Source organism: Pseudorca crassidens, chromosome 18, assembly GCF_039906515.1.
Source record: "Pseudorca crassidens isolate mPseCra1 chromosome 18, mPseCra1.hap1, whole genome shotgun sequence".
Classification (NCBI taxonomy): domain Eukaryota; kingdom Metazoa; phylum Chordata; class Mammalia; order Artiodactyla; family Delphinidae; genus Pseudorca; species Pseudorca crassidens.
This window is the reverse complement of record NC_090313.1, coordinates 45203618-45218774: the sequence shown is the minus strand read 5'-3', so window position 1 is coordinate 45218774 and position 15157 is coordinate 45203618. Positions and strand designations below refer to the sequence as shown.

General features: G+C 31.9%; 1 protein-coding gene across 1 annotated transcript in view; it reads left to right on the top strand.

The window, feature by feature from the left end:
* The window catches only part of KLHL1 (kelch like family member 1), a 374463-nt gene that overhangs the window by 175415 nt on the left and 183891 nt on the right, over positions 1-15157 (top strand). The window contains exon 4 of the mRNA XM_067713151.1: positions 12934-13130. Coding sequence (XP_067569252.1) covers positions 12934-13130 — 197 coding nt within the window. The remainder of the gene's footprint in view (positions 1-12933; positions 13131-15157) is intronic.

Below are 15157 nucleotides of genomic sequence, written 5' to 3'. Positions count from 1 at the left end.
GACTGAAGGAGGGAGAGGAGCTGGGAGATGGTAGAGCTGAAGGATCATAAGCAATAGGAGATGGAGGGCAAGCTGCAATTTCACTCATGCCTTACACTGATGGCATAGGTTCTGGTTCTTTGCTGGATTCAATTCTATCTACCCTCTTGAAAAAACAATCCAGTGATGTCTGGGAAGTAGCTCTTTTTTTTCTTGTCATAGATGACATGGTAGCACTGGACTGCATTCTAAATATCTGCTGCAACCTTTGTGTTCCATTCTACATTTGGGTCCCGTGCCTCAAAAACTAACAGTACCTCCTCAAATAAAGAAAATTCCCTTGCCATTTCCTGTATTGTGAATCTCTTCCATTCTTCAGTTACTTCTTCTTCCTCTGTCTCTCTTCATCCTTTCTCTGGGCCTCCAATTCCTGGCTCTTCTTATCAGTACCAGCTACATCACTGCTGCTTTTATGCTTGCTTCTGGACATCCTGGCCTTGAAATAAAGATACTGCACTACTGTATTTTATGAAGTACTGTGCAACAAAGTACACAAAAGCACAACCACTTGCAGAGGATGCATGAACATGACAACATACTCCAGACGTGTGAACTAACTTATGTGACTGGACATGTTAATGAACGTTTGCATCTTTGAAAGTTTGCCTCCTGAACGTTCATATATAGGATACTTACTCTATGATTGCTTTCCAGTTTGTGGGCCATCCACCTGGCATATTGTGATTGTGCCCCTCCTACCATCTCATTTTGGCTTCTCGTTTGTCTTTGGATGTAGGATATCTTTTTTGTTAGGTTCCGAGGTTTTTTGTCAATGGTTGTTCAGCAGTTAGTTGTGATTATGGTGTTCTCATAAGAAGGGGTGGGTGCACGTCCTTCTACTCTGCCATCTTAAGCTAATTCAAGAGACTGTATTTTCTCCATTGTATATTCTTGCCTCCTTTGTTATGGATTAGGTGACCATAGGTGCGTGGGTTTCTCTCTAGACTTTCTATCCTGTTCCATTGATCTATATTTCTGTTTTAGTGCCAGTACCATAGTGTTTTGATTACTGTAGCCTTGTAGTATAATCTGAAGTCAGGGAGCCTGATTCCTCCAGCTCCATTTTTTTTTCTCAAGACTGCTTTTACTATTCAGGGTCTTTTCCATTTCTATACAAATTGTAAAATTTTTTGCTCTAATTCTGTGAAAAAGGGCATTGGTAATTTGATAAGAATTGCGTTGAATCTGTAGATTTCTTTGGGTAGTATAGTCATTTTCATAAGGAAAACATACAGATGGCTAAAAAGAAGATGAAAAGATGTTCAACATCACTAATTATTAGAGAAATGCAAATCAAAGTACAATGAGGTATCACCTCACACCGGTGAGAATGGCCATCATCAAAAATCTACAAATGATAAATGCTGGAGAAGGTGTGGAGAAAAGGGAACCCTCCTACATTGTTGGTGGGAATGTAACTTGGCATAACCACTATAGAGAACTCTATGGAGGTTCCTTAAAAAACTAAAAATAAAACTATTATATGACCCAGCAATCCCACTCCTAGGCATATACCCAGAGAAAAGTATAATTCAAAAAATACATGTGCCCAAATGTTCATTGCAACATTATTTACAATAGCCAGGACTTGGAAGCAACCTAAGTGTCCATCAGCAGAGGAATGGATAAAAAAAATGTGGTACATATATACAATGGAATATTACTCAGCCATAAAAAAGAATAAAATAATGCCATTTGCAGCAGCATCTATGAACCTCTACATTGTCATATTGGGTGAAGTAAGTCACACAAAGACAAATATCATATGATATCACTTATATGTGGAATCTAAAAATGGGTAGAAATGAAGTTATTTACAAAACAGAAGTAGAGTCACAGATGTATAAAACAAACTTAAGGTTACCAGGGAATTATAGGGGGAGGGATAAATTGAGAGATTGGGATTGGCATATACATACTACTATATATAAAACAGATAACTAATTAGGACCTACAGTATAGCACAAGGAACTCTACTCAATACTCTGTAATGACCAATACATGAAAAGAATGTAAAAAAGAGTGGATGTATGTATATGGATAACTGATTCACTTTGTTGTACACCTGAAACTAACACAACATGTTAAATCAACTGTACTTCAACAAAAATTAAAAAAAAAATACATAAGTGGGGGAAATTAACATGTTAGTAATATATGGTAATGCTTTGGGAAAGGATTTCATGCTTATTTGAGAATCAACTGTGTACTTGCTGAGGAACACTTTGTAGCTATTGCACTTCTCATTCATTGGGCTAAGAAATATTGATTATGAATATGGATTGTTAGATGTGATGATTTAAAGAAAAACATGAATGCTTATAGTCAGAAAATGAAAATAGTAATATCTGAAACTGATCTATACTGATAACAAAAAGGGAATTACATAATAACATATTAAGCATATTTTGAGAGCCAAGATAGAACTCCAAAGAAAATTGTATGTTAAACAAACAAACAGAAACAATCTGGCAACTCAGAAGCCCGGGAGTGCAGAGGAAGTGAGTAGGATGGGCTCATGCACAGACAGGATGATAGAACTCCCAATCTGGGCAGATGGTCAGAGAATAAAATATCAAAACTGCAGACTTTTTAATTTCCACTACACAGCCATCCATGTGAGTGCTTAAAATATTTACTCACCCAAGATGAAGCAACTTTGTAGTTAACTTCAATTCAACCTTGTTGTTTGAGAACATACTGTAGCAACTTGTAAGTACTGTTGCTGCAAAACCTGTCTAATGAGAAGTTATATTCTCTTATACGTATCCCTTTCAATCTCCCCTCTATTTTCTTGATTGAAGTAGAGCAATAAAGGAAGAAAACAATCCAAAAGTCATTTACAGAAGCCACAGGATTATAACTCTCATCACAGTTTCATTCCTAAGTATCCATGGAGCATAAGACTTTGAAGTTCAAATACAAAAGACCTTAAAACAAAAGGCAATCAAACTCAAATATGCAACACCAAGGTATAATTTGCATCCTAACTGTCTTTTATTTTTGTATTCATAGAAATTATATATCAATCTTTTGTTTTAGCTTCTCAGTCACCAAGGCAAAGAAAGAAGCCTAACAATTATGCTATAAAATAGAAACTAATATTTTCTCAAGTTAAGCACAGTTTACTGATATTAACATTTGAGAGGAATATTTTTGAGTATTTGAATACTTGTAAGACACAATGATGTATTTCAGACATCCTCACTAATGTACCAAAAGTAGATATAATAATGAACCACAGAGCTCTTTCTTCTGTTGGCTGATTCAAGTTCAAAAGATAATGTCCAAAAACATGTTATTAATAATTTCATGTATTAAACAATAGAATAATAAAATCCTTGGATCAAACTCTTTTGGGTTCAGTGTACATTTAATTTGAAGAGATTGTTATCTATGCTGAACTCAAGAGTACATGCTCCATGTAAAGGTGTTCTAAAGTATTAAATTCTGTAGTGGCCAAATGAACATATTTGTGATAGGTCTGATATACAGGTTGCCAAATTATGTTACCTAGAGTAGATGTTTGGATAACTTGTATAACTATGAGTTGATTCTTTTTGACTTTTTTTTCTCATAACCAAAATTTGCTTGAGTATTGAGTGACAGTCTGCTTTAGATTAAACTCTATAGCAAGTACTGGAAGTGGGAAAAAATTCTATGTAGTTGATTAGGGACGGAATTACAAACTATGATACACTGAAAATAAGGGGTGACACTCTATCTTTAAAGTCAAGGAATTTAAACACCTGTGCATGGATGTGGGTCAAGGGAATATTCAGAAAAAGTCAATATTTTTACTCAGCAAACAATTCCTTGTTCTTCCAAATGATGGATATGTAAGGACAGTAGATTTAAAACAATTTAAGTAAATGAGAACTATTGACATTTTTGGTTCTGGCCTGACTCCCAGTGGACTTTCCTAAAGAAAATGAGGTACAGATATAATGGGAAAATGATGTTCGTTGCTTTAACAACTACTTTCTTACTGACCCACAGATATTTCCTTAACTTTTCTGACAATGAACCCAAGAACTCTGAGGTATGCTTAGTACTCAAAAAGCATAATCATTGCTTTTCTTGTGGCTAGAATGCATGTAAGACATTGTTTATTAATTAATAAGCTCTAAGATTATAGAATTTCCCAAGTATATATTATTTTTTTCTAAAATTGGTTTGCTATAATTTTCACATGACAATCAGGATTTCCCTACAGATGAGAGTGAGAGAGAAAAGAGAGAGACAGACAGAGAGAGAGAGAGGGAGTATACCAAAGTGCCAGTAATGTGGTGCATATTAGATTAAGGAATAATTTGATAGCAGCAAAAGTCTAAATTACAGTAAAAATCAATTTCTTTTGGTAATTGTTAGAAAGATATGTAAATCTATTAAATTTAATAAAATGATGTAAGCCAAAATTTCCTTAACTCTCCTGCCTTTTGTGAAGCACTGAAAAAACCCTAGGAATGTATTTATATAAATAAATTATTGAGGAAATAAATAAATTCCAAATCATTTATGTAATTAATCTGCTCTCAAAGAGAGCATAACTCCCTGCTCCTTAAGTGTGGCTGTTCATAGGGCCTTCCTTCCAGAGAGCATGGTATGGAAAAGTGGGTGAAAGAGTTATGTTATAGTCAGAAACCTGACAAAAAATACTTTTACCAAGTAATCAAAATTGACATAAACAGTGATGTCATGTTGATAATTTGCACCCTTGATATGATGTGACGAGACCAAAAGCCATTATTCCCAGTGTAATCATAATTAGACAAATCCCAGTTGGGGGCAGTCTACAAAATACTTAACTAATACTTTCAAAACTGTCAAAGTCGTTAAAAACAAGAAAAGTCTGAGAAAATGTCACAGCCAAGTGTTGCCTAAGGAGATATAATGATTAAATGAAATGTTGTATTCTACATGGGATCTTGGAACAGAAAAAAGAATAATAGGTAAAAAAGTAAGGGTATATGAGTAAAGTTTGAACTTTGGTTAATAATAATATAACAATGTTGGTTCATTAATTTAACATGTGGATCATACGTTGTTAACTAGGAAAAACAGGTATGTGCTATATGAAAAATCTCTCGGCTATCTTTGCAGGTTTTCTGTAAATCTAAAGTATTTTATTTCAATCTTTTTATGTGCATATATATAAAACATGTGTATAAATAAATAATATTTTATAAAATTTTGATCGTATTACCTATGTTTTATCTTTTTTAATACAGTGTGAACATTTTTCAACTTGAGTCAGTATTCTTTGAAAACATTTTTTTTCATAGAAAGGCATTTTAGTTTAAATATAGCAGTGTGTACTTGTCAATATAATATACCAATATTTTAATAGTGGTTATACTAGGTGGTGACATTATAGGTAATTTAATTTCTCTTTTATACTTGTACCTAGTACTAAGCTAAGTGCTAGGGATTTAGAGTTGATCAAAACTTAATACCTGCTCTCCAAGTGCTCATGGTAAGAAGCAGTGTAGTAAGATACAGGTTTTGAAGCTAGCTTTAGATTTGAGTTCTATGCTATCATTTACCAGCTCTTTAATTCTACAAGGGTCTCATTTTCTGTAAAATGGAGATTTTACACATTTAATACCATTTCAATAAACTCAATGTCAACAAATAAATAAATAAAATATTTTAAGAAAAAGTTTATTTTTAAACCCCTACAAATTACTAAAATATCAGTTTTTTACTTTGTTTTAATTCTAATGTATCATATTATTTCTCTTTATTTCCATTAAAGATAGAGATAGATATGTAGGTAGACACATAAATATATAGAAAGAATATTTAATTTACTTTATGGGTTTTATGGGCAGTTCTTGCACGTATCTGGTAAAATGCATTATCTTTTCAATATAACTGAATTTATACATAAAATATGGTTATACAGCATAGTTGTTAATAGAATACAACTTATCTATTAAAACATGAACAGCACAGATTTATATTCTTCTATAATCTTTGTGATTTTCTTCCAATTATATTTTACATATTTTCATTCTAATATAGTGTAAATTTAACTATATTCTCTTGTAGGAAATCAGAGTTTGAGTCCACTGATACATGTTTGAAATGCTCAGTAGCTTTGTCATTTACTTAAGGTGAGACTGCAGATAATGTAGCACACATTAGAGGTCCCATATTCAAAAGTCAGTCTCTTCTTATTCCCCCAGTTAACTTAAGGGAGAGTGACTCATTTCTATCAATGTAATTCGTGTAAGGTCAAAATCAATTATTGGGGTTTTACCCCATTGCTAATTATTGGGTTAAGGCATGGTCATGTCATAAATATTTTTGCCAAGGCAACATAAAGAAAGAGTTCTGGGGAACTTTTAGTAAAGATTTCTTCACTGATGCAACAGAAATGTATCAATGCATTAAAGAATACTCTCTCTTCTGATGGGTGTTTTCCTGTCTGAATTTGAAGCTTGCAACTATGGCAACCATGAGGGAAACAGGCTCTTGAAAGGATGGCTGTTTCCTAAAGATGTGTTGAGCCCTTCAATTAATCAGTTCTGGGGACAATCAGCCTCATCCTCTGGACTTGTCAAGAAACATTATAAATATTTTCTTATTATTTTAGAAAAATTTCTCAGGGTTTTCTTTTACTATACTTATAGCTCCTTAGTTATCTAAAATGTCATTGGATATTTTAAAGCCAATTTTCAATGTCACCTAAAGTAAAATCATAGATTTTCCCTCTCAGTAAGTCTAAAGCCATTTGTGAACATTAATGCCTTGAAAGTTAACTTTGAGTGGATGTATAGAATTACTTTTTTTTCCCATTAACAGTAGTCATATCTTTTTTTAGGATTATTTTAAGTCAAATACTTCACAGATTTTTGCCTTTTTACCATCTAAATCTGCCAGAGAAATAACCAGGTTATAGTTACAAAGAATATATCATGCATGAGGTAGCTCAATTTGTGTGTATTCAAGCTCAACACTAACTAATATTCCATTTGTGCCTTCTGATTTTCTACAAATGGATCCTTTCATTGGATATATTCCAAGTTGAAAAAAATAGCACAAACAATGCTCATATCCTCCAAATTCACATCCAAAATTACCAGTAAGTAACTTTTAAAAATTAGCCTATAGATAACCTGTGAAAATTTAGTTTTTCTCTCTCTCTCTCTCTTTTTTTTTTTAACAGGAAAGGATGGTGAGATGCCCTGCTGACATTTTACCTAAATTATTATAAAGTACAATATTAGATCCAGTATTTGAATTTGGACTGAATAATTATTTGTTCTTATATATCCTATAGCTTATTTCACTGCATAATATATATGAATCATAATATCTATGAACCATTGCATAATATCTATGAATCACTTTGATTGGGAAAGTAAATATACTAACGTGCACACACACACACACACACACACCATTTTACATGTTAGGTTTACACTTATAAGATTATTTTTAAAATACTTCGGTCAAGTATTTTAAATTGGTAATAGTATATATGAAGTTTCCATGACTATAATAATGTGTTCTGTACATTGTAAGCTTAAGACAAATTGTACACATAACCACAATTTCTCTAAATTATAATATTCTATCTTTGTGATTTTGTTAGTAAAGTTTGAATTAAAGCCCTCAGAAAATATTTACAGGTACTAGTCAATTCAAATCATCTTTGTTAACATTTGAGTATTTTTTAAAAGCTTCATTGATGAATACTTACATTCGATGAGCTATACATATATAAGATATACAATTTGATGTTTTGACATGTTTATACATACATAAAATCATTACCATAGTCAGGATAATTAATATATCTGTCATCTCTTTTTATGATCCATCTTGTTGCCTCGCCTCACCCCTAACCCATGCTCAGGTACTGATGATCTGATTTATGTCACTCACAATAGATAAGTTTGGATGTTTAAGAATTTTAATTAAATTGGATGGTAGCGTTATCTTCATCTGATTTCTTATATTCAGCATAATTTTACACTCAGCATAAGTAACCATGATGTTGCACATATCAATAGTTCTTTCTAATTTATTCCAGTAAATGGATAGGCTATAAGGTTTTCATCTATTCACTTGCTGATGAATGTCTGGGTTGTTTTCAGGGTTTTGGTCATTACAAAATAAATCTGCTCTAAGCATTCATGTAGAAGGATTTATATTGACACATTCTTTTATTTCTCTTGGGTAAATACTTAGGAGTGAAATGGCTGAGTCATTTGAAAGATGAAATTGTAAAAATGTTTTCCAAAATGGTTATACCATTTCACATTTCCACCAGCTGTTCTAATGTATATGTAGTGGTATATCATTGTGCTTTTTATCTTGCATTCTCCTAAACAGTAATGTTGTTGAGCACTTTACATTCATGTATCTTCTTTTGTGGAATGTCTGTTTAGATCACTTGTCCATTAAATTTTTTTTATTATTGAGTTTGAGTGTTCTTTATGTATTTTGGATACAAGTACTTTATCAGATATATGATTTTGCACACATTTTTTCCCATTCATGGTTCATCTTTTTGTTCCTTTACTATTGTCACTTGTAGTGATTTTTATAAAGTCCAATTTACCATGTTTTCTTGTGGATTATGCTTTTTGATGTTTTATCTAAGAAATCATTAACTAACTTAAAGTCACAGTATTTCTCCCATGTTTTCTTAGAGAAGATATGTAGTTTTAAGTTTTAAATTTAGGACTATGATAAATTTTGAGTAAATTTTATATATTTTGTGGGGTACAGATTAAAACACAAGTTTTTGTACATGCCTACCTGCTTGTACCCATTATTCAAAGACTATCCTTTCTCAGTTGAATTTTTTTGAGCCTTTGAAAATCTTTCTAGAATCTATTCTTTTCCATTGATCTATTGTCTATACTTAGACCAATAGCAATCAATTTTAATTACCATATCTTTGTAAAAAGTCTTAAAATCTGGTAGTGACATTACTCCCACTTTGTTCTTTCTCAAAATTGTTTTGGTTTTTCTAGGTCATTGCATTTACATAGGAACTTTAGATCAGTTTTGCAATTTCTACAAAAAGTCTGCTGGGATTTTAAATATGATTATAATAAATCTATAGATTAATTTGGGGTCAGTTGAAATCTTAGCAATGTTGTATCTTCCAACACATGGGCACAGTATATCTCAAACATCACCCACCACCCCAACTATTCTAATTAGAATGCTGTGTTGAAACATCCCCAAGACTAACCCTCCAGGTTGGATGATTCATGAGAGGGTGGCTCACAAGTCTCAGCATACAGACAAACCAATGGCTTTGATTTGTTATATCAAAAGGGTTCAAAGAATAATGAGGAAAGGGAAATGGTACACAGGGCATAGTCCTTGGGAAACCAGGAGCAAACTTCCAAGGTCAGCATTCCAAGTGGAATAGCACAGGAGGCATTTAATTTCCTTTGCAAAGAGTTATGACGAAACCTGTGAGTTGCTGCCAACAGGGAGATTCATTAGAGACTTGGAGTCCCAGGTTTTTGTTGAGGGCTAATCACATAGGCAACCTCTGCTTAGTATATACCAAAATTCAAGACTCCCAGAAGGAAAGCAGTTGTTAAGCATAAACCATAATGCTTACACCAACAGTTTAGGCACAGTGAGCCATTTATATTACTTAATGGTGGGAACCCTCTTGAAATCTAAGTTTTCAGGCACTAGTCAAGGGCAAATCTTGCAAGTAGGACTTTTCAAGGAGAGCAGTTCAGGCTTGCTGTGTTAATTCTTTTCTGAACAGATGTCATTGAGAATAACTAATCAATTAAAATTAAAGAAAATCACTCTCCCACTGTTCTGAAATCACAACAAAAATGGAATCTATAAAAACCATACCAACTGAAACCATATCCTTTTTAAGCTGATTTTCATATAATCTATGCTAAAAAGCATACAAATATCTTCTTGATAATCTTACTGAAAACTTTTAGGTAAAATTCCTCCAAAGGTCTTAAATCATGACATTTTAAATATATATATATGTATATAATTATTATGCTTATAATCAACTGTAAATAATAACAGATTTTATAGTATGCATGTTAGCTCCTCTATATTTTATATTTTTTTATTTTTATAAGTATAGGTATATATTTTGTAAATCAGCTAAAGTTTATATAAAATATAGGTTTCCATAATTTGTAGAATACTTTATTTTGATGTTTACTATAATATTCATAAACTTTAACATATATATCTATAATTGCACTAATATAATTAGTCTTAAAATCATTTAAACTGGTATGAATCCTTCAACTGCAGATGAAGATTTTGTTTGACATTATTATTGAATGAAAAAGTTATTGATAATGTGAAACATAAACACCTTAGATAATTTTATTACTATTGGCAAATGTCTCCTCTGTCAAATTGATCATGATACTCAATGTTCTACTAGTTGATAATATCTGAACAGGGTCCTTGTGCATTTTTTAGAATCTTGAAAGTTTAATAACTTTTGTTATTGATAGTGTCTCTCTTTTATACCAAACTAAACTTTAGATAGCTAATTTAATTGGAAATTTATATGTAATAAAAAGAGTTTTAATTTCCTTTCAATTTATTGCATCCACTTTACCTTTCTTTTTTCTTCATCACATCCCTTGTGTTACTTTGAAATATGCATTAGATTCCTTTGCTCTCTTATTCTTTCAATGAAACTCATAAATAAAACATAATGCTCTTCATCTGTTAAACATGTTAAGTTATGGGTGAAATGTCATGTTTGAAAGCAAAGTTGTCCCTCACCCAACAGATTACTTATTAAGTATAAATGGAAGAGTTTCTTTAAAATGAAGATATCTGGCAGACAGTATTTTAAACAAGGTACCAAATTTAACACCATCAACAGAGGGATATACTGACATTATGGACCTCTCTATATATAAGCACTGAAAAGGGTACAACATCACCTATACAGTCTTCCTGCCAAAAAGTTTTCAGTTAAATCTAATCATGGGGAAAAAATATGACTAACCTAAATTGAAGAATTCTACAAAGCATTTGGTCTGAATCCTTCAGTAACGTAAATGTGAATGACAAAATAGTTGGGAAACTGTTCTAGATTAAAGAAAACTAAAGGGACATAACAAGTTAATGTAATGAGACTTAATTAGATTCTGAATTTAAAAATAAAATCTTTAAAGCATCTTATTTGAACATTTGGGGAAATTTGCATTATAGCAAATACTATTGTATCAATTTCGTGAGTGTAAAGAATTACATTCATGAGTGGCTATGTAGGAGAAAGCTCTGTTCTTAGAGACACATTGAAGTATTCAGGGGTGAAATACAGGTTGATTAGAAGTACCATCAAATTATTCAGCAACTACAGTATAAACACACACACATATAGATAAATATAGCAAAATGTTAACACTTGGTGAAGTTAAGTGAAAGGTTTTTAACTGCTTATTGTATTATTCTTGCAAATTATTGTAAGTTTTAAAAAATCCAGAACAAAAACTTTGGTGTGGGAAACAATAAAGGCATTCTGTTTATGAGACTTTTCTTAATAAATATTCTGTCCTTGACAGTTGAATTTTTGAAAGTAGACAACTTCTCTTACATGTCATAAAAATAAATGCTAATGATGGAAAAAGGAGATATCTAAGAAAAAATTACAGTAGCATCACAAAGTTAGAAAATATATTTCAGCTGGCAAGAATATCCTTCTAATTTAGATGACAACATATTAATAATAAAGGTTAATCAATTATTTTTCCCTATGGTTTTGCACTTGAGTTTCAAACTTAGACACTTGGGATTGCATTCAAGTACATACACAAGTATAAACTTGAGTTTATTTTGGGAGTATTATTAGTTTAAACATTGCATATTGCTGTTTGAAGCTCATAGCACTGGGCATGGATTCAGAGCTCAGGCTCCTTGCTCCCGTGTAGCCTCTATCCACGAGGGTTTTTTTCTGTCTTCAGTTAGCTGGTAGAAGAGCAAGAGTAGGGATGAAGCACACTCACATCATAAATGCCTCAGTGTGGTAGCAACACACATCCACTGACATGTGTCATGGCAGTATGTGGCCTGACCCTGTGTTCAGGAAAAATGAGTGGAGATATTTCTAGTGAAGAGTAGCCATCTGTGTCACAAAAATTAAGATGAAATCAACCATTTCTGAGAATGTATGACCTAGAAAACCTCACCCAATAGTGATAGAAAATCTGAATGGAACTATACCTATTAAAGATGTGTTGAATTGCTAAATGAAATATAACCTAAATAGTTCAGCCTAGAAGTTTTCACAGATGAGATTTATAAACAGTCCAGGAATAGCTCCATTATTTAATAAGTTATTCCAATAGTTAGAAAAAAAGGGAAAACACTAAAGAGCTTAATTTTTGAAGTTAACTGACCAAAAAGAAAGAAAAATTATAGGAAATTATAATCATAGGCACAATGAGTTAAATACAATATTAGCAACATACAACACAGGTATTTATAGACACATATACATATGTTCATTATCCATACATAGGTATTTCATATTCTTATACATATATATTGTCAGAAAATGTTAGTGCATCTTTGCTCTCCTAAGCTTGTAGTCATGTGTTGTGAAATATTTCTATTTTTTTTCTTTCCTAATCCACAACCAAAGGAACAACCATAATTCCTGTTCAATAGGATACAGATATTTTAGTTGAAGCTGCATTTGTATGTACTACATGATTCTGAACATTACACAAGCTAAGAAATGCAAGATGTTGAAAACAATTGCTGGCTTTTCATGAGTTATATTTATTTGGATTATCAATTTAGGTTCAGATCATTTCTAGAAGACTGGACTAATGTTTTGAGTAATAGAATGGTACATGTTATTTCATGTTTTGAACAGTTTCATAATTCTTTTCACTTAATGTTTAGGTTGCTTGGAATTAAAGGAAGAAACCATTGAAAACCTTCTTGCTGCAGCTTCCCTTCTTCAGCTTCCTCAAGTAGTAGAAGTGTGCTGCCATTTCCTCATGAAGCTCTTGCATCCATCTAACTGTTTAGGAATCCGAGCATTTGCAGATGCTCAAGGATGTATTGAATTAATGAAAGTGGCCCACAGCTACACAATGGTAAGGAAATTTAATTTTTAAATAAAAGAGACATAGCTGTATTATCAGAGGTTAAAATAATTACTGTTGTTGTGTTAAAAATCTTTTTAAAGTTTAAAATTAGTTTTGCATCTTTGGCACATTTTTATCATGGGACACAATGTACCATATAATATTTAATAATCTCAAAGTAAAAAATGACATCACACAATGGACTTTATTATTGTTATAGTTTTATTTACATTTTATAGGCAATATAGATATAGATATTGATACTCGGGATGTTAAATAGTGCTTAAAAGATTTTTTTCTTAATTACTCCTGGCATATCTATCTTTTTGCATCCACTTCCACAGCTGCCCTATTTTTTCCCTTTTCTTTCTAGTTAAGAGCTAGAAGTTTATGCCACAAAAGTTTTTCTTTTGAATTTTTCTAACAACCTCTCTGCCATGGACTGAGTTCTATCAACCAAAATGCAATGTTGAAGTCCTACTGCAAATGTGATGTTATTTGGAGATGGGGACTTTGGAGGTAATTAGGTTTAGGTGAAGTCATCATGGTTGGCCCCTCATGATGAGATTAGTGCCCTTATAAGAGGAGACACTGGAGAGTCTGCTTCCTTTCTTCCACTACCATGTGAGGACACAGTGAGAAGATAGCCATCTGCCAGTTAAGAATAGAGCTTTCACCAGGGAACCCAATCAGCCTATACCTTAAATGTTGTACTTCTCAGCCTTCAGCACTATGAGAAATAAACTCCTGTTGTCTAAGCCACCCAGTCTATGGTATTTTGTTATGGCACTCCAGATATTTAATACACTTTTTATCATAGCATGATATGTTAGGTATGGATTTGCCTGTATGATTTGTGGAGAAAAAAATCATATCTATACTGTATATTTAAAGTATTTATTGTTATAGTGAATATTGGATTTCAGAACTCCTGGGAACTAGCATACTAAGGGAAAATATTTAGATATATAAATCAACTGATCTATTTTTTTTTAAAATTTGACTTTCTGTACTATTTTCATAAAGAGTTTAAACTGATTGAATATCAGTCAGTTAATAGTCCTAAAATACTATAAGCCTATTTCGTATTTTTCTCTTTAATTTTTTGCTATATATACAAACTATGTATATGTGTAGGTATTTTAACAGCTTTATAAGAGATATTAAAAGTCATTTGAATTTTAGACTTTAAGTATGTGTACTTCGTAGTGTGTTTCTTTTAATGTTATCTCCATTATAGAATTGAGTAATCAGTACAACAATTTCACACCCATCATTTCATACCCTAGAAATAATCATTCTAAAATCATTTAATACAGTACCTGGAATGTAGCAATCTCTATATAAAATGTTAACCATTTTTGCTATTGTTATTATTATTAACATTATTAATGATTTGATTTTTATTATTGAAACAACCAATTGTAAAGTATAGAAATTTCTCTTTTCACCTCAAGGGAAGAATTTATATGAAATAAATCTCATTAAGCTTTATAGTTGCTATTTATTTAAAAGTTCTTATTTTGAGCTTTAACACCTTTTCAAATTACTAAAGACAGTCAGCCATTTAAAAGTCTTCTCATTGTTCTTCTTAGACAGAATCTCAATATTATTTTAATTTTCTTCTTTAATCTGTTAAGCAGATTAGTAAATTAAATGAAAATGTAGAAATAAAAGGAAGGAGATACATGCTTTGTAATTCTATTTTCAAATTCTTTTTTCAAAATATTCCATGACAGGGCACAGTACTACTATTAAAATTATATGAACCGTATAAAATCAATGTAAACAAATACTTCATCAACCAAAATATCAAAGTCTAACTGCAGTCATTTAATTATGCACATTTCATTACTCTTAGGAGTTCCTGGCTTAGCTAAGCCAAAGAACAATATGCCTCCATATCCAGAGGGATAGTGGTTCCTTCTGGTCTAGTTCGAAATTATTAATTTAGTAATAAAAATGTTTTTCTTGCAGCTGCTTGGACTGATGTGCAATTTATCACACAATAGTAACAATATATTTTTAAACACATT